At 43.6% G+C, this 18,650-nt stretch overlaps 1 protein-coding gene across 5 annotated transcripts in view; it reads right to left on the reverse strand.

Moving 5' to 3' along the window:
• The window catches only part of FIRRM (FIGNL1 interacting regulator of recombination and mitosis), a 37,300-nt gene that overhangs the window by 11,816 nt on the left and 6,834 nt on the right, over positions 1 to 18,650 (reverse strand). For 4 of the 5 annotated variants that reach the window (XM_054036404.1, XM_054036403.1, XM_054036405.1 and 1 more), the window contains 10 exons: positions 15,462 to 15,624; positions 15,083 to 15,167; positions 14,371 to 14,509; positions 13,745 to 13,825; positions 11,912 to 11,976; positions 5,750 to 5,898; positions 4,516 to 4,645; positions 3,175 to 3,361; positions 1,574 to 1,656; positions 167 to 218 (listed from right to left, as the gene is read on the reverse strand). In XM_054036404.1, coding sequence (XP_053892379.1) covers positions 167 to 218; positions 1,574 to 1,656; positions 3,175 to 3,361; positions 4,516 to 4,645; positions 5,750 to 5,898; positions 11,912 to 11,976; positions 13,745 to 13,825; positions 14,371 to 14,509; positions 15,083 to 15,167; positions 15,462 to 15,624 — 1,134 coding nt within the window. Of the gene's footprint in view, positions 1 to 166; positions 219 to 1,573; positions 1,657 to 3,174; positions 3,362 to 4,515; positions 4,646 to 5,749; positions 5,899 to 11,911; positions 11,977 to 13,744; positions 13,826 to 14,370; positions 14,510 to 15,082; positions 15,168 to 15,461; positions 15,625 to 18,650 lie in introns of those variants that run through there. The other variant, XM_054036407.1, reaches the window with a different exon arrangement.

An 18,650-nucleotide genomic window follows, 5' to 3' on the forward strand; every position in this document is an offset into this window, starting at 1 on the left:
AGAAAATTGTCCAAGGTCACTTATGAAGTTTGCAGGAGAGCTGGAGTTAGAACTCAGGTCTCCTTACTCCCTATCCCTTGCATGATCTGTTCGAAAAAAGCAGAAAACCTGTCTGCCCAAACACACACATGTACATGCATACACTAGACTCTGCCACGTTACTCACCAAATGGGCTATCACAAAGACGTGATGAGCACACAATTCAGCCGTTCCATACCTGGGATGCAACAGAGAGAGGTCAGTAAGCCAATTAGCTAAGCTGCCCTGTTCTGCTGGGTCAGAGAGAGTAGTTTGCACTCAGCCACACAAAGCAGAGAAATGGTTTTTCCTAAGGGCCTCTGTATATTTCCTTTGCCAGGAGAAAATTCCAAAGCCATTCTGTGGCCAGAGAATCAAGGAATATAGAGGATGTGCATTAACAGGAGGAAATATGACCCACCTTTTGCGGATCAAAACACAGGACCACTATACGACTAGTGTAGCATTAACCATGATTGCAATGCAAGAAGAAAAAAAAAAGACATGTATACACAAGTGCACAGTACATGGATGATAAATGCACACTGTTGATGTTAATCATATAAATAATAAATTAAAGTAAGTGTTGTAGAGTGAAGAGAACTTGTATAAAATTTGTAAATTGATACAGATACACTGGACCATTATAACAATGAAATTAATGTAAATATATGGAAATGAAAGTTACATGATACTAGTGAAATATATCTAAGGTTGGTGAAAAATGTTATGTTAATATATTATTTGAGAAACGGTCTGTGATCTTGTCTTTAAACACTAATGCACAATGCACGTGCACCAGGGGGCAAAGTTTTAAGTGGCAAGTGCATCCTTAGTAGCGGCGTATTGTGACTTGGGTGCTCAGCTGCACAACATTAACGTCCTTTAGCTGGAGATTTTTGGTATGGAATTTCCTAAGGCTGGGTTGTTTTTCAAAGAAAAAATACCCCTAAAAGCAGCAGCACCTCCACATTACAGGATTTTGAAGCTCTGTTGACTTGCCAAAATTTGCCAGTCCCACATGGAAATTCAATAGTTCGGCCAGATCCCACCAGAATGTCCTGTCGCACACACTTTGCAAGGATTGTAACAGAAAGACCCTTTCCTGAGAGACTTAGCAGCTGCACAGCTGAGGAGGTGCATTGCAAGAGTCCTCCCTCAAGCCTTTCTCATCCCTTTCCTTCAGCCCAAGTCAAAATAAAGCCTCATGGAGCATTAAAGGTTCTCTCTCCTCAGAGATGGCCATTTCCATGCCACATTTAAACTTGCTACCTACAGGCCTCCACTGTAGAGCTGTTAGAAAAAAAATGTCAAGAAATCTTTTATAAGAGTATGTTTTCCCCTCATGCTGGAAAAACAGCTGAACCATTTCTGCTCATGTTTTTCAAAATAAGCTACATTTTTGAGCAGAGACCAACCCTGGAACATGGCTGCTCTACAAGTTAAACTTTCTGAGAATTATGAGCATGCAGTTAGGAAGCCAATGCTCATGCAGCCTGAACAATACAGTGCATCGCTCCTCGCCCTATTTGATAAGATAATTGGGTATCTTACCGGGCCAGGAAGCACCATGAATCCATAGCCAGTAGAGAGGTGATCATACTAGAACCAAGGACTGCATCCAGCAGAGCATGCTCCTGAGGAAAGAATAGAGAAGGCACTTATGAACAGATTGCAATTCTACTCTCTACTGTTAATCCACTTACTAGTGTGACACATAATTAGACTAACAAGGTGGGTGAGGTAATATCTTTTATTGGACCAACTTCTGTTGGTGGGAGAGACAAGTTTTTGAGCCACTCAGAACTCTTCTTCAGGTCAAGCTTGTCTCTCTCACCAACAGAAGTTGATCCAATATAAGATATTACCCCACCCACCTTGCCTCTCTAATATCCTGGGACCGACATGGCTACAACTACACTGCATATAGAATTAGACTTGTCAGTTTGTGCAGTTAAAATGCCTAGGAGCAAACTGGCTTTAATATCGCATGTTCAGTTATAAAGGCAAGCAAGCAACACTAGGTTTATTTTTAACATTGGCCATGTGTGAAAATTTACTACAGCTGGTTGAAAATTTTCAAATTTCAAAAATTTTCAATGAAAAATAGGGTTAATTTTTTTGCTAGAATTTTGGACAAAAAAGAGGGACAAATTTTTCATGAAAATGTTATCCTTTTTGGGGGGCAGATCTAAACTTAACTTAAGACCAAACGCTATCCTTATTCGGTGCTTAGGCAGGCAAAACATCTGATTGCCTCGGTAGGAGTTTACTCTGAGTGAGGAATTCAGGAGTCAGTCCTAATTTTTGTCTGAAAAGATTTTTTTGTATTATTTATAGAAACATACACACACAAGGCTATGCCTTCCTGGACTTATTAATACTTTGCATTTATATAGTGTCCTTTATTCTGTCTACCTGTATATACTGTCCCATACATAGGGGAATTTCATAAGATCTCAAAGCACTATAAAAACATTAATGACTTAAGCCTCAGAACCCTCCTACAAAGTAGATAACTACTTATTTCCCTTTTATGGCACAGGATTGAACTGGATCACAAAAATACAGTGGTAGACTAGTAGGCCACTGCTCTGATCACTAGATAACACTTCCTCATTTACATGCACTGTGAATGAGTAAAACACTGACAAACTTAATACCCTTGGCTCATGGAATTGTAAATTTCCAGCCAGATGGCCCCAAATTGAAGGTGGAGAACCAAAAGACTTTCAGCCTATGTTACAGTAGTTGTGATGGTCTATCCTCTAGGAGATAAAATCTGAAGCTGGAATTTCTCAGTCTTAGGGAGGTGATCACCTTCAGAACTTGTATTAAAAGAAAGTACTAAACAGCTTTTTTAAAGAAGCTGGATTTTTGCACTCCTTTTGTGGTTTTACAAACAGATTTCTAATACTACTGAGGTCTCCAACCATGATTATACAGTTGTTTTTGGTAAATGACATTTGCTGCACATTTGCAGTCTTACTTGCCTTGTTTTTGCCTTCTGAAGTAAAGCGAAACCAATTCATGCCTGGACACATCACCTTTAGAGCTCGGTGTGTGAGGAAGGGGACATTTTTTGAAAAAGTTAAAATCCACCAGAAGGAAACAGCTGAAAAGGTGATCAATGGCTAAACCAAAAATCAACCTACCAGCTGAGGAAAGTGTGATGGGGGTGTGGATGCAATGAAGGCACACAAGTGGACACAGAAGTGGTGATACAGGCTGACAGGAACCTCAGCTTGTCCATTATCCATCACTCGAGGCAAACAAACAGGAAGAGAGAGCTCACCAGAGCACTGCTGGAAACCGAGAAAAAGGGCTGAGAATAAAGAGAGCCTGCAGAACAATGAAAGAGTGGGGTTACTGCTGTCCACACCTCACACCCCAAGGACAAACATCTGAGCTAGGGGAACTCCTTCTTGTCTCCTGTTGGGAGCTGTGGCAATAACACCAATATATATACAGTAACAAATTTACAACTCTGATTAACTTTCTGTTTATAAACTCAGGTGATTAGCAGAGGCTTTTGGGGCTGTTACAGGGTACACTGGCCCTTTACAATTAGAGGGGGCCAGGAGATCCTGTTCCAGGGACATTGGAATAAACAGAGGCCCTGGAAATGGCCTTGTAGCAAGAAGAGAGGAAGCAGTCCTGGGGAATTAGTACTTGGTTAGGAAAAATCCAGTCACTGTCCCTTTAAGGGCCTGGATGAGAAGCCCTGTAGTATAGGATTGGGCAGGCTCCCCTCTCCCCTAACCAATCAGGGGGAAGATCTCCGAAGGAGCACAGTATATATATTACTCTCACTCTCTCAGAACAGAGAGTGAGTTGACAGGGAGAAGGAAGCCAGAGCCAGGAGACTGAGTTCCCGCTAGGAAGGACAGGACTGGCAACTCTGTGAACAACAGTCTGGGGTAGAATAAGAGCTCTGCGTACAGCAAAAGAGCGGGAAGTGAGCATGAACTTTTGTGTTGCTGTAATTAACTTTATTCTGGGGACACTGAGAATTACTCTGAACTGCTTTCATCTATTCACACAAACCCAGGTGGCGGGTGAAGGCATCCTGAGAAAGACTGTGGGGAGTTCCCAAAGGGACCCAGGGTAAGCACAGAGTCAGGGCACTGCTGAGGCACCTCTGGCCATGAGGGGGCGCTCAGTAAATGGCATGCCTGCTACAGGGAAATAAACAAACACGCTGACTTGAGGGAAAGTTGACCAATGTTGGAGATAAAAACAAATTCGACCCTGAAGGCCCTCCACATCCTTGCATGAGCCCAAAGGCCATCCCTTCCCTCAACTGACCAGTGCATCTCTGCTTTGTACTGTGTACCCTTGAGGAGTTACATCACATCCACCAGCACATCTGGCCAAGGATCAGACAGTGCGCTCTCAGAGCCTGCTAATGCTACTGATTTGACAGCTTGAGGGGCCTCTTGAACCTGAACCCCCATGTCTGCCTGTGCAGCTTGACTGCTGTAGGCAAAAATTACCTGGGAACCTCTGCTGAGAACTGGCTTCCTGTGGTCCAGACAGCCTGCACATTCTCAGGCTGAGAGGGCAGCTTGTCCATTATGGTAACCAGAAGATGACACTGCGGCAGATGCAACTCAGGAGAAAGATCTGCAGGGAATTTTTTTTTTAAATGTGAAGTACATTTGCATTTGTAGAGAACATTTTTGATGGAATCAAAACTAAGCTAGGGCGAGTGATTAACAACAGAAGACTGAGTGAAAAGTACATTAATGCTGCTAATGAAGCTCAAAAGTCACTCAGAGATGGAGCTGGTTGGAAAATGGAGGGGAGGTGGAGTCCCAGAGAAAATTTCATGTTTTCAGCAAAAAATAACTAATCACAATATTTTATCCAGAAAAAAAAAAGAATTTTGATTCAGAAATGCTACTGTAGTGCCTCATGAGAGTTGCAGTTAGAGTGCATCAGGCTCCCATGCTCCTTTATGGCCCTGACTCTATGGTCAGACTACATTTCCCATGATGCACCATACTCTCCCCCTTGATGAGAGCCTCATGGGAGTCACATGGCCACAGTGCGCATCAGGGAAGATGAAGGCTGGCTGGGGTAGCCCAGTATAGCACATAGAGGAGAACAGGAGCATGAGGCCCCTGAACTACAACTCGCAGGATGCACTGTGGCAGCATTTCAGAGATATTTTATTTTCTGGTTGAAATATTTTGGGTTTGGCTGAAAACTGGGGGTGGGACATGCAATTTTTGGATTTAAAAATTTTCATAGAAAAGACACTGGGGGGGGGGGGGGGGAAGGGGGTCAAAAACCCAATGTTTCCATCAAAAACAGTTTTGGCAGAAAATTTTCAGCCAGCCCACTTTTGCGTCGACTTGTGTGTCAGAAGGGCATCTTAACTAAAAATATGACTTGTTCAATATAATAAATCAGTGTTTTAATGCAATTTTCTCACTGCACGCAGAACAACAGTCATAGAGTTAAAGAACCTTTTATGTTGTTTTATGAGCTATGCAATGTTCACCCCACCTAGTGCTGTAATTGCCTGAAGATCCTTTAGTACCTGAAAGTATTACTTAGGATCCATTATTAAAACTACTCCACAGAAATAAGATACCAACTTTTTGACATATGCAGAAGTGTTGTATAGCGAGTGAAGCACAAAAAATCAAGACACCTTGTTCTATTCCTGAGAGATGGCACAAGTGTACTATTAAACACAGGAAGTAATATTTTTAAACCTACCTAATTTTTCACTTAATACCTGCTCCAGAAAAGGCCTGAAAGGAAGAAGCTGGTGAATGAGAGGGTCCAGTGCCACCAGAAAAACCCTGGCTATTTCATCTCGATGGGCCTCTGAAATCACCGGAGCATACAGACTAGGAGGAAATTTGCTGGAGGGGAAAAAATACAAAGCTACTCATTAGCACTGCATTTCAAATAAGCATGCAGAGACAAAAATGTGAGTTACTATTATTGTGGAGTAACAGATCTATCAATACGAGCAAAGGGAAGCATAATTTTCATATCTAACAATGTATTTTAAAATGGTGAGCATGTGTCTATATTCTGCCTTTAAACCAACTACTGAAGGCCTATATTTTATTAACCACAGTACGAAAAACTCTCTAATCTGCTTCTGCTGAAAAACAGTAAAAGTGCATACAAAGAGGAATTTACTCAATAGGTGCACGAGTGGAAAACTTCAAAGGGAAACATTTGTAGGTTCAATTTGTTCCAGATGATGAGAGTACCAACATAGTGGCCTGCAGGTTAGTGAGAACAGGTTAACGCCATTTTGCTTTGCAGGAAATGAAAACTTAGGAAGATTCAGTGAGAAACAAAATATTAAAAAAAGATTGAGTCCAAAAAAAAGAAGAGGAAACAGAATGAGGGAAAGCAGCAGAGAGGGAGAGGGCATCAAGTGAAAACCTACTTGTCACATTCTGGAGTGCAATCCAGACCAGTGCGGGGTTCTGTCACCACCTGCCCTGCAAATTTGGGTGCCTCACAATGCTTTGCTGTTGTAGCTCCCAACCTGGGCCGCTCACAAACAGCAGGCAGGTCACCTCTTGAGTATCTGTGTGGAGCTGCAGTCCTGGTCCAACATCTCTGACACCAGCAGCTTGTCAGCAAACACCAGCCACACATTGGCTTCCAGCAGTACTTGGTTACTACTTGCAGTGACCCCAACACACTCCCAGTCCTGGATTGTCCCCAAAATGGGTGTTCTGCACTGTCCAGCCTCTCCGGGGCAGTTCAGATATTATCCAATAGTTTGCTACTTTAACTGGAGTTACCCAAACAGTTCAGTTTAAAGACAACACTGGATTACGTTTGGTTAAAAGATAAAAAGTTTATTTATCTACAAGTATAAATATTAAAGTCAGAAATGGTTACAAGAGAAATACAGATAAAATGCTTTCTAGTAGCTAAAACTAAACTAGTCTTGGTTCAAGGTAAAATCCTTATCCCAAGTTCCCAGCAACAGGGCTGACCAGATTCTCAGGTCACGATGCCCTCACCAAGTCAAAGGGCTGGTTCCTTTGTCTTCTTGGGTGAAAGAGAGAGTAAGAGAGAGATAGGAAGAGAAAGCAAGCTATCTAGGGCCGGCTCTAGGATTTTTGCCGCTCAAAGCAAAAACAATTTTGGCCGCCCCCCCCCACGCCTCCCCGGTTCTTTAATTACCCCACCCCCGGCCCCGCCTCAACTCTGCCCCTTCCCCAAATCCCCAGCCCTGCCTCCTCCCCCCAGGCTCTCAAGCCTAGGAGAGAGGAAGGGAGGGGGAGAAGCGGGACTCCGAGTGGCCGCGGCACAGGCGCCGCTTCTCCCCCTCCCTCCCAGGCTCTCAAGTCTCCCTTCCAGGCTCTCAAGTCTGGGAGGGAGTGGGAGCAGCGGCGCGCGAAACAGCCGTTTCGCGTGCCGCAGCCGCTCGGGATCTCCCCCTCCCTCCCAGGTTTGAGAGCCTGGGAGGGAGGGGGAGACTCCGAGTGGCCACGGTGCAGGCGCCGCTTCTCCACCTCCCTCCCTCCCTCCCAGGCTCCCAAGCCACCGCGGCACGTGAAACAGCTGATTCGCGCGCCGCTGCTCCCTCTCCCTCCCAGGCTTGAGAGCCTGGGAGGGAAGGCGAGTAGCGACGCGCGAATCAGCTGTTTCGCGCGCCGTGGCAGCAGCAGCGGAGGTGAGCTAGGGCGGCCGGGGCACATTTTTAGGGGCGGCATTCTGGCGCCAGCCATGCCGCCCCTAAAAATGTGCCACCCCAAGCACCAGCTTGTTTTGCTGGTGCCTAGAGCCGGCCCTGAAGCTATCCCTGAGGTGTTTTTGCTCCTCACTTTTATAGTCCAGTCACCCTCTGAGATGCATTTTCCGGAGGGTTACCCCTAGATCAGGGGTCTCAAACACACGGCCTGCGGGGTTCTTTCGTGCGGCCCGCCAAGCTCCCCCCGCCCACGTGCCCCCTCGCCCCTCTGTCTACCCCGTGGCGCCGCGAGCTCTGCACCGCTCCCTGGAGCGGCTGGAACTATGTCCCTGCAGCCCCGGGCGAGGGAAGTAGAGAGCTCCGTGCTCTCGCTTCCAGACACTGCCCCCCCACAGCTCCCATTGGCCGGGAATGGGGAACTGTGGCCAATGGGAGCTTTGGGGGAGGTACCTGGAGGAGCAAGAGCGGCACATGGCGCCGTCCCCCGCCCCGGGACTTCCTGGAGCGGAGCAGAGCGGAGCGGGGCTAGGGCAGGCAGGCAAGGCAAGGAGGGCAGGCAGGCAAGGAACCTGCCCTAACCACGGGTGCGCGGTGCTACCACCCCAGAGCCGCTGTAGGTAAACAGCGCAGGGCCGGAGCCCACACCCCGCACCCCAACTCCCTGCCCTGAGCCCCCTGCCACACCCTGCACCCCAACTCCCTGCCACACCCTTCACCCCTCCTGCACCCCACACCCCAATTCCCGGCCCTGAGCCCCGCCATACCCTGCACACCTCCTGCACCTCAACTCCCTGCCTTGAGCCCTCATCACACCCCGCACCCCTCCTGCACCCCCTGGGGGCAGGGAGGGGGCAGAGTTGGGGTGAGGACTTCAGGGAAGGGGTTGGAATGGGGGCAGGGAAGGGGTGGGGCCTCATGGAAGGCGTGGAGTTGGCGGGGCCGGGGGCAGCAAGGGGTGGGTGTCAGTGATGCGGCCCTCGGGCCAATGCACTAGTCCTCATGCGGCCCTCGGGGTCATTTGAGTTTGAGACCCCTGCCCCAGATAAAGTTCCTTCCCACGGTGAGGATAGAGACATGGCATCTTGTGGTGTAAGAGGTTCCATGTTGTTGCTTGTTAAAACGCAGAGCAGGTCTACACTTAAAGCACTGCACCAGTGCAGCTGCTCCACTATAGCGTTTTGGTGATGACTCTACTATGCCATCGGGAGAGCTTCTCCTGGCGGCATAGTTAATCCACCTCCACGAAAGGCGGTATCTATGTCGACAGGAGAAGCCCTCCCATCGACATGGCTCTGTCTACATTGGTGTATAACTACCTGCATCGCTCCGGGGTGTGGCTTTTTCACACCCCTGAGTGATGTAGTTATACCAATGCAAATTCATAGTTATACCTGGCTGCAGATCAATCTGTTCCTGCCTCCCATTCACTGACAAATGGCCACTTGATGGGTGATTTGCCAATCAACTTTGATAACACCAGGCTAGAGGTGTTAGCTTGTCCGTTGTCTCTAAGGAACAGGTTACCACCTTCCCAGATTTGTCTGGTGAAAACATTTCAGTCATAATTTCAGCTTATGTTCACTACTTTACATATTATGTTGCTACACACATTTCACCATGATCTTTTGTACAAAGATTATTACAGTAGTGTGTAGGGTGTGAATACAGAGGTGCATTCGGTCACCCTACTAGTCTAAGAACAGGTCTACGTTACAGACCTGTATCTGGATAACTACGTCTCTCAGGAGTGCGAAAAATCTACACCCTGAGCAACAGTTATACCAATCTAACGCCCTGTGTAGACAGCACTATGTTGATGGGAGAACTTCTCGCATCAATATAGCTACTGCCTCTCGGGGAGGCGGATTAACTACACCAACAGGAGAAGCTGTCCTGTCAACGTAGGAGCATCTTCACTTAAGTGCTACAGCTGCACCAATGCAGCGTTTTAAGTGTAGGCCTGCCTAAGAGGTAGGCCTAAAGTGTTTTGGGGTGGAGTTTTGTTTTGTTTTTTTTAAGTTATGAATTTCTGCATCTCTCAGGACTGAAAGAACAGGTTTAACCAGCATCTCCCTGAGTGATTTTTTTTATAATGGTAGATGTTAAATTTTATTTCCACTTTGAAATTGGCATGGGCATGGCAGTTTTCAGTGTTTCGGTTAAAACTTTTATGTATAAAAAATAAGAGTTGCAAAGATATGTTTTTCAAAACTAGAATGGCATAAAGGTGTTGGAAGTATAGGAAGGACTTTAGGGCTATTTGACACAGAGCTATCTACCAGCATAATTATACCGGTATAATTCCCCACGTGCACACTCTTGCTCCCCCACCCCATGTCTGTCTGCTCTGATTAGATTGTAAGCTCTTCTGGGTGGGAACTGACTACTACTCTGTGTTTGTACAGTGCCTAGCACAATTGGGCCCCATTCTTCACTGGCCTTTAGGCACTATCATACTAAACATGATTAATAACTATAGCGATATAATTGTACCAGTAAATTTACCCATGCAGACAAGCCCTTAGATACTACTAAAATGAGCATTATAGAAACAGATTACATAGAGACTATGTAAAAATGGCATCTTCTTACTCAATACATTTGCTCAGTTGTTAACACTTTCATTCCTGTAAGCCTTGCCAAGTCAGCACATGCAGAAGAGAGAGCGCATCATCAAAAAAAATGATTAACTGAGAACGTGACCTTGCAATGAAATGTGCACAAGAGTCCATCTGCACCCAACTCACTGAAGAATCTGGGCTTAAATTCCAAGTGCAGCATCAAAATGTGCCCTCAATTACGCCTACATTATGCTATTTTCCTCATTGCCAGGGCAAACTGAATAAGTATCCTATCTCAGAGAAAAGTGACAAGCAATTTAAAGTCCATGATATTATGTATTGTCTGCAGAGCTGCAGCAAAGTGTGTTTCAGCAAGGATTAACCAGCCTGGCATCTTCCCTTTTTACAAGATTACAGTATAATACAGGGGTTGGCAACCTTTCAGAAGTGATGTGCCGAGTCTTCATTTATTCACTCTAATTTAAGGTTTTGCGTGCCAGTAATACATTTTAATGTTTTTAGAAGGTCTCTTTCTACAAGTCTATAATATATAATTAAACTATTGTTGTATGTAAAGTAAATAAGTTTTTTTAAATGTTTAAGAAGCTTCATTTAAAATTAAATTAAAATGCAGAGCCCCCCGGACCGGTGGCCAGGACCCAGGCAGTGTGAGTGCCACTGAAAATCAGCTTGTGTGCAGCCTCCGGCACGCGTGCCATAGGTTGCCTACCCCTAGTATAATTCTAAGGCCTGAATGTTCTTTAGTGAAATTCTATTTTCAATCCCTCATTAAATTTGTTAAATAAATAAAAAAATCTGCTCAGGCAGAATATTTCCATGTTCGATCATAGTGAAAGAACTATTTTACAAAATAACTGTTGCTGAGGTGCATAAAATGTGGTTTATGTTTTCACCAGAATGCAACTAAAATAAACTAACTGTCCCACCACACACGTACTTTCAATTAAAAGGAGAAAAAGCAGGTCCCATTGTTAAGTGATTACGTAATAACAAACTCTGTCACAGTGCAAGCACCAAGCAGAACAGAACTATGGTTATTGTGGAACAATAATTATTTCCTAGCCTTTGTGGGGTTTAATTTAACCTTAATAGTGCATTAAATTTCTTTTGCCCTTAACTTTTTTTAAAACAAAATGTTGCCTCGTTATTTCATTGCAGAGGCCCTATAGAGTGAGTAATCACAAGAAAATCAGTAGTTAAGGGCTCCATCTGCACCATAAGGTCTACCCAGGTAGATCCACTGATAGGATCTATTAGAAGAAAATGCAACAGAATGAGGAGTTTGGTAACATGTTGTTATTCATGGCACTGATTCCTTTTCTGGTGGCATTTGGCGGATAGGTTAAAATGACTAGTAGCTACACAGACAAACAGACCACACTAAAGCACCCAAAATAAGTTTCCCATGAGGAAATACAAATTTCTCTGACCTCCATACACCAAGGAAATTCTATACACTATTGCTATTTTACATATAACAAATCAAAGAGTGACTGCTGCAATCTTTTATTTTTGCAAGCCTTGTAACGTTTGGAACTGCTGTAACTACGACAGACACTTTCAGAGCTGATACAGAGATATTCCACTGCAGTGGAATCAAAGAGCTATTCTTTGTGGTTCACTTACCTATATATCTGAAGATACAGCTGGTGTAATCGACAGCAGGAATCAGAGAGGAAAGGAATAAATTCCTGCAAAAGCCACCAATTTTTAATGGTATTTTCAAAATGAAATAACGATTAAATATATTTTTCTTCTGCTTACTTGAATTTATTTGTGAAATGCTTTATTATGAAGTCAAATTTTTAAAAGTTGTAGCCTGCTGTGATGCATAGTGCAAAAGAAATGCAAAATGCACAACACATGACAAATTATCAAGTAAAATTATCATATGTTTCTCCTCTTTAGGAAGCTAAATGAATAAGCTAAGGGTTTTCTTAAACTTCTTTTACAGGAGCAATAACCACAGTCAATCACAAACAAACAAAAATGCACTCTTCACATATTTTAAAGACTATTGATTCTATCCCATGCATAAACAAAAAGATAACTGACATTAACACAACAGACAAGGTGATTATATACCTGATTATCTACTCTGCATTTGTTATTGCTATTTGGCGTGTTACTTAAATGGGTACCAAGAGGTTAAAATAAGAATATCAGAAGAAAGAGCTGGGGGGAGAAGGAAAGGACAGAGAGAAAGAGTAGGAAAGAGGAAAGTGGTTTTCTGTAGTTATCCCTAGGTAGGTGATAGGAGCTTGCAGAAAATCCCAGGAGAAGAAGAGTCCAGCCAGATTATTTATTTTTAAATCTCCTGCTCACATTTGCTTTAAGAGGGAGCTTAAGGTCTTTTTAAAGAGCAATCAAACACCAGAATTCACACATTCAGAGACAGCCTTACACCTTTTTCTGTGTAACAATTTTTCTTCACCCATCTCCATATTTAACTGATTCCTGTTCACCACTACTACACTGCTGCACAAGACTAGCCAGAGGATTTGTGGGGAGGGTTAGGAAGGGGATTCTCTTGGCTACATCCCAAACTTAACTACCCTATTTTATAAAAAGATGTTGGACAGTGATTGAGATCTTCAGGTATCGCCCCACCTCCAGCCTCCTGCTGCAGAAATGGAATCCAACTATTTGTGCTGGTGATATGGATAGTTGCCAACATCTAGACAAATGTTGCAAAGAGCAGTTGTTCAAGTAAGTTGGGGGTCTGTCGATCACTAGGCCCCAAAGCCACTGGTGAACCTGTTTCTCTCTCGCACCGTCACTTGGTAGATGTATGTATTAATATCCCAATTTTGTAGACATGGAAACTATGGCACAGAGACATGACTTGAATGAAGGAATCCTTTATTCTCAGTCCTGTACTTAATCCACTAGAAGCTACCTCCCTCAGCTGAGAACTAATCTGCGCCCACTGAAAAAAGTTGAGGGTCCTGTGGACAAATGCCAGCCCTGGGATGCAGGAATATGTTGTGAACATTATGGATAAATCAGCAACAAGCTTACACCCCTCACAACTGTTTGTCTGTTTACATTTTCAAGGCAATATTGGTCCCGTGCCAACTGTGAGGGATAAGCACCCCTCTACTGACTCATCAATGCCAATGCCTGCAGCATCTCGCTGCTCCCATCCAGGTACAGTACTGACCCTGCTTAGCGTGTGAAATCTGATGGAGTCAGACAGCATGGTGTTCAGATGGAAGAATACAGCAAGGCAGCTATTTAGCAAAGGATAGGCAGAAGTAGTGAACAGTATTAGGTATCCAAATTGTATTACATGTGAGATAATAAATCACAAGCAGGTAAGTATGGGTGTTACTTATGCCATCCAGATACCACAGTCATAAGTATGGTGTAGCAACACAAAATACTTGATCAGTGTGTCTATTTGCATAGTACAGAGTTAGTTTTATACTCATGTAGGACCCATATAATAAATCTTACCTTGATGTAGTGAACAAGAGAATTAGCAAAGAATCTACACAGTTTGACTGTCCTCTGGAACAACTTGTAGTCAGTGGTCTCCTATCAAAAAGGAAAGCAGCAATGAAAACACCATGGACAGTCTAAGAAGATATCAAAGAAAGCAACATTGCAAGATACATTACTAACAGGGCTAGAAGCTTTATTTTGTTTGTTAAAGGAAGCTTGGATTCCACACAAACACAGCAGAAATTGGGGAAAACCCCTAAGAATGTGTGATGTCCCTGGAATCTCGAAACAATTTTTCACAGGAATCTTCAAAATTTAACTGTTGTCTTTTAATTGACCTAGTGAAAGCAGCAGTATGTGAAATGAATGAGATTCCTGATAGAGTACTGGAGGAGGGGTGGGAGGGAGAATACTCTTTGTATCTACCCAAAGTATCCTGGATGCTAACCAGTGCTATTAGACTCCCTTTCAATGTGTTTTTTTAGAGAACCTTGTAAGCAATGTGAAGTACCTAGTGTGTAAAATGAGACTATTTTTTCACCAATAACACTGCAGAGCAAACATATCTATTTTTGCAGTGCTTCCTAACCCAACTCTTTCTCAAGCCCAAAAGTAGTTTTGGGGGATTGTTCATTCACCTGTGTCCCAGAGAGCTTCATCTGCTCAGCCAGCTGCAAACAGGAATGGAACGAGAAGAGGGTGTCCTTGCACAGGCCACTGAGGATGTCCTTGTGTTTCAAATGGCTCTGTAGCAGGGAATGGTGCTTGAGGCTTTGCCTAAAAAAGCCAGACAGGAGCAGGATCAGATGCTTAATCGTCAGAAACAAATCAAGTGACAACAGGTCATCATGAGCACTATTCCACAGACCCTACTCTACTCTGTCTAGGCTCCTACACTGCACCCGTCACCATGGTATCTGAGTGCACTAATGCAGCAGTGTCCTGACAAATGCCAAGGAACTCAGAGACAGAACCATTCTAGTCCCATTGTGACTATTTATTGAAGCACAGAAGGGATACAGGATGCGTCAACAAGGTGACAGAATCTAATCCAACAGTGTCGGTGGAATTCCAATTCAGACCCTTGGGGAACATTTAAATCATAATATTGTATTTAGAATTTATTTCCTTAACGCATTATAAAAAAAGATCAAAGAGTGTTTCACTTTCTAAGACAAGGCTCATAACTTTTCCCACTGAGAATGCATTACTGGTTGAACTTCAATGGGAATCAGGGCCCCACCTCCCATAGGCACTTTTGAAAAGTCTAGCTTTAAACAAGTTATATAACAGTGGCTCTAAAATACACTTGGGATACACAACAGCAACATTCAAACTATTAAAACATACTTGATTATGAACTTCCATGTGTTGGCATGAAGGGCATGGTCCATGTTGGAAATGACAGAGCAGATCTCCAGCACAGTGTGGATCACTGCAGAGGGAACAGTAAGAGCAAACAAACACCGAGTTTAAATGGACCTGTATATTCAATGCCTGAAAAAAACCAAACACAGCTGTCACATCACTGCATTTGCAAAACCACTTCCAGTTCTGGAAAACTGACCAATTATAAGGTGCTGAACGCCCTTAACTCCCACTGAAGGCAACAGGAATTGAGGATGCTCAACATCTAGCAGGAAGTGCTCTGCATTTTGGGGGATCAGGCCCACGGTCTGTAGAAAACAGGGGGCTGGGTAGGATAAAGAAACATCTTTCATATACACACCTGATACCATATCTACAATACTGTCCTCAGCAGAAGCAGATTCCATAGAGATCATATCAAGCAGCTCCATAAGCTGCTTTTGAAGAGAATAGGTCTCTTTAAACAGAGATTGCAGGAGGTCAGAAATCAAGTGCAGGCACTCACTGTACAGTGACTCGCTGTCCTGTAGGAAATGTGGGATTAGGGAGAGTTAGAAAATGTCTGAGAATTAAGACCTGATGTTGCTGCTGCTGAAATCAATGGGAATTTTGTTACAAATGTCAATGGGCGCAGAATCAAGGCATACAAACATCTACTTCAACTCACACAACCAGCAAGAGCTGTAGATTTTAAATAGCCATCTGTGGTTACTATGCATGAAATACAAAATACCACTCTTAGGGCCTGATCCAAAGACCAGTGAATCAGCAAGAGTCTTTCTAGTGATTTAACTGAACTTTGGATCAGACCCTTGATGCATGACTCTAAACTCAGATTTCTACCAAAATCTAGGACCATACCTCATGACAAACATAGTTGTATCCCAAAAGTTTCCCAGTACGTTAAAGTGTTTCTTAATAATAGATTACCTACTGGAGGAGAAGTCCTTAGCAAGGTATTTAATGAGGCTAATGAAAGGCTGAGGAATAGTGGAAGTGAGACGGATGGGAATAAAGGAGTGGGGATTGACATTACCGTATCTGAGGTAGAAGCCAAACTCGAACAGCTTAACGGGACTAAATCAGGCGGACCGGATGATCTTCATCCGAGAATATTAAAGGAACTGGCGTGGGAAATTGCAAGCCCATTAGCGATAATTTTTAATGAATCCGTAAACTCAGGGGTGGTACCGTTTGACTGGAGAATAGCTAATGTGGTTCCCATTTTCAAGAAGGGGAAAAAAAGTGACCCGGGTGACTACAGGCCTGTTAGTTTAACATCTGTAATATGCAAGGTCTTGGAAAAAATTTTGAAGGAGAAAGTAGTTAAGGACCTTGAGGTCAATGCCAATTGGGACAAATTACAACACGGTTTTACGAAAGGTAGATCGTGCCAAACCAACCTGATCTCCTTCTTTGAGAAAGTAACAGATTTTTTAGATAAAGGAAATGCGGTGGATCTAATATACCTCGATTTCAGTAAAGCGTTTGATACGGTACCGCATGAGGAATTATTGGTTAAATTGGAAAAGATGGGGATCGATATGAAAATCCAGAGGTGGATAAGAAACTGGTTAAAGGGGAGACTGCAGCGGGTCGTACTAAAAGGTGAACTGTCAGGTTGGAGGGAGGTTACCAGTGGAGTTCCTCAAGGTTCGGTTTTGGGTCCGATTTTATTTAATCTATTCATTACTGACCTCGGAACCAAATGTAGGAGTGGGCTGATAAAGTTTGCGGATGACACAAAGTTGGGAGGTATTGCCAATTCGGAGAAGGATCGGGATATCCTGCAGGGAGATTTGGATGACCTTGTAAACTGGAGTAATAGTAATAAGATGAAATTTAATAGTGAGAAGTGTAAGGTTATGCATTTAGGGATAAATAACAAGAATTTTAGTTATAAGCTGGGGACGCATCGGTTGGAAGTAACGGAAGAGGAGAAGGACCTCGGAGTCCTGGTTGATCGCAGGATGACTAAGAGTCAGCAATGTGACGTGGCTGTGAAAAAAGCTAATGTGGTCTTGGGATGCATTAGGCGAGGTATTTCTAGTAGGGATAAGGAGGTGCTGGTTCCGTTATACAAGGCACTGGTGAGACCTCATTTGGAGTACTGTGTGCAGTTCTGGTCTCCCATGTTTAAAAAGGATGAAATCAAACTGGAACAGGTACAGAGAAGGGCCAATAGGATGATCCAAGGAATGGAAAATCTGTCGTATGAAAGGAGACTCAAGGAACTCGGTTTGTTTACCTTAACCAAAAGAAGGCTGAGGGGGGATATGATTGCTCTCTTTAAATATATCAGAGGGATAAATACCAGGGAGGGAGAGGAATTATTTCAGCTCAGTACTAATGTGGACACGAGAACGAATGGATATAAACTGGCCATTGGGAAGTTTAGGCTTGAAATTAGACGAAGGTTTCTAACCGTCAGAGGGGTGAAGTTTTGGAATAGCCTTCCGAGGGAAACAGTGGGGGCGAAAGACCTCTCTGGCTTTAAGATTAAGCTTGATAAGTTTATGGAGGGGATGGTTTGATAGGATAAAGTGATTTTAGTCAATAGGTCAATAACGTGCCATCGCTGGTAATTAGTAACAATGGTCAACGATGGGATATTACAAGTTACTACAGAGAACTTTTCCAGAAGGTCTGGCTAGAGAATCTTGCCCGCATGCTCGGGGTTCAGCTGATCGCCATATTTGGGGTCGGGAAAGAATTTTCCTCCAGGGTAGATTGGCAGAGGCCCTGGAGGTTTTTCGCCTTCCTCCGCAGCATGGAGCAGGGGTAGCTTGCTGGAGGATTCTCAGCGACTTGAAGTCTTTAAATCATGATTTGGGGACTTCAACAGCTGAGTCAAGGGAGAGAATTCTTCCAGGAGTGTGTGGGTCAGCATCATGCGGGCGGTCAGACTAGATGATCATAATGGTCCCTTCTGACCTTAGAGTCTATGAGTCTCACTGTGTAATTTGGCTCCATAAGTATTTAAAGGTTCTAATAAGCAAGGAAGACAAGCTCAAAAGTGAAATTGATGCTAGTAGGATGGATGACAAATTACTATGTCTTATGATACTAGCACTGCTTACAGCAGGAAAGGTTTCATGCACAACAATCAGTTTTCCTCCATGTACAGGTGCTGTAAAATGCAACACCAACATGTTTTAATACATAACGCAAAGAATTTAATCCCAATCACAAGTCTGCCTTGAAATTTGCACTGAATCATAGGGTTAATATTAACACATCCATAATCACTGAAAACAATGGGCTTGCACGGGTGTCAATGAGGGCCTAATTAGTTAAATAACTTATTGGGCACAATACAGGAGTAACTGGGTGAAGTGTAATGGCCTGTGATGTACAGATCGGACTAGATAATCTAATGTTCCCTTCTCATCTTAAACGGTATGAATTTCATCAGAAGAACCTTTATTACTGGTAATAATGCACAAGATGGAAATAACAGCTTGGCTTTCAGAGGCCACGCTGAGTTTGCAGGGCTGGTAGATGGAAAAGCCATCTTTATACTTGTAAACTGAGCACACTTGATCCAATA

The sequence above is a fragment of the Malaclemys terrapin genome, chromosome 8 (genome assembly GCF_027887155.1).
Source record: "Malaclemys terrapin pileata isolate rMalTer1 chromosome 8, rMalTer1.hap1, whole genome shotgun sequence".
NCBI classification, from domain to species: domain Eukaryota; kingdom Metazoa; phylum Chordata; order Testudines; family Emydidae; genus Malaclemys; species Malaclemys terrapin.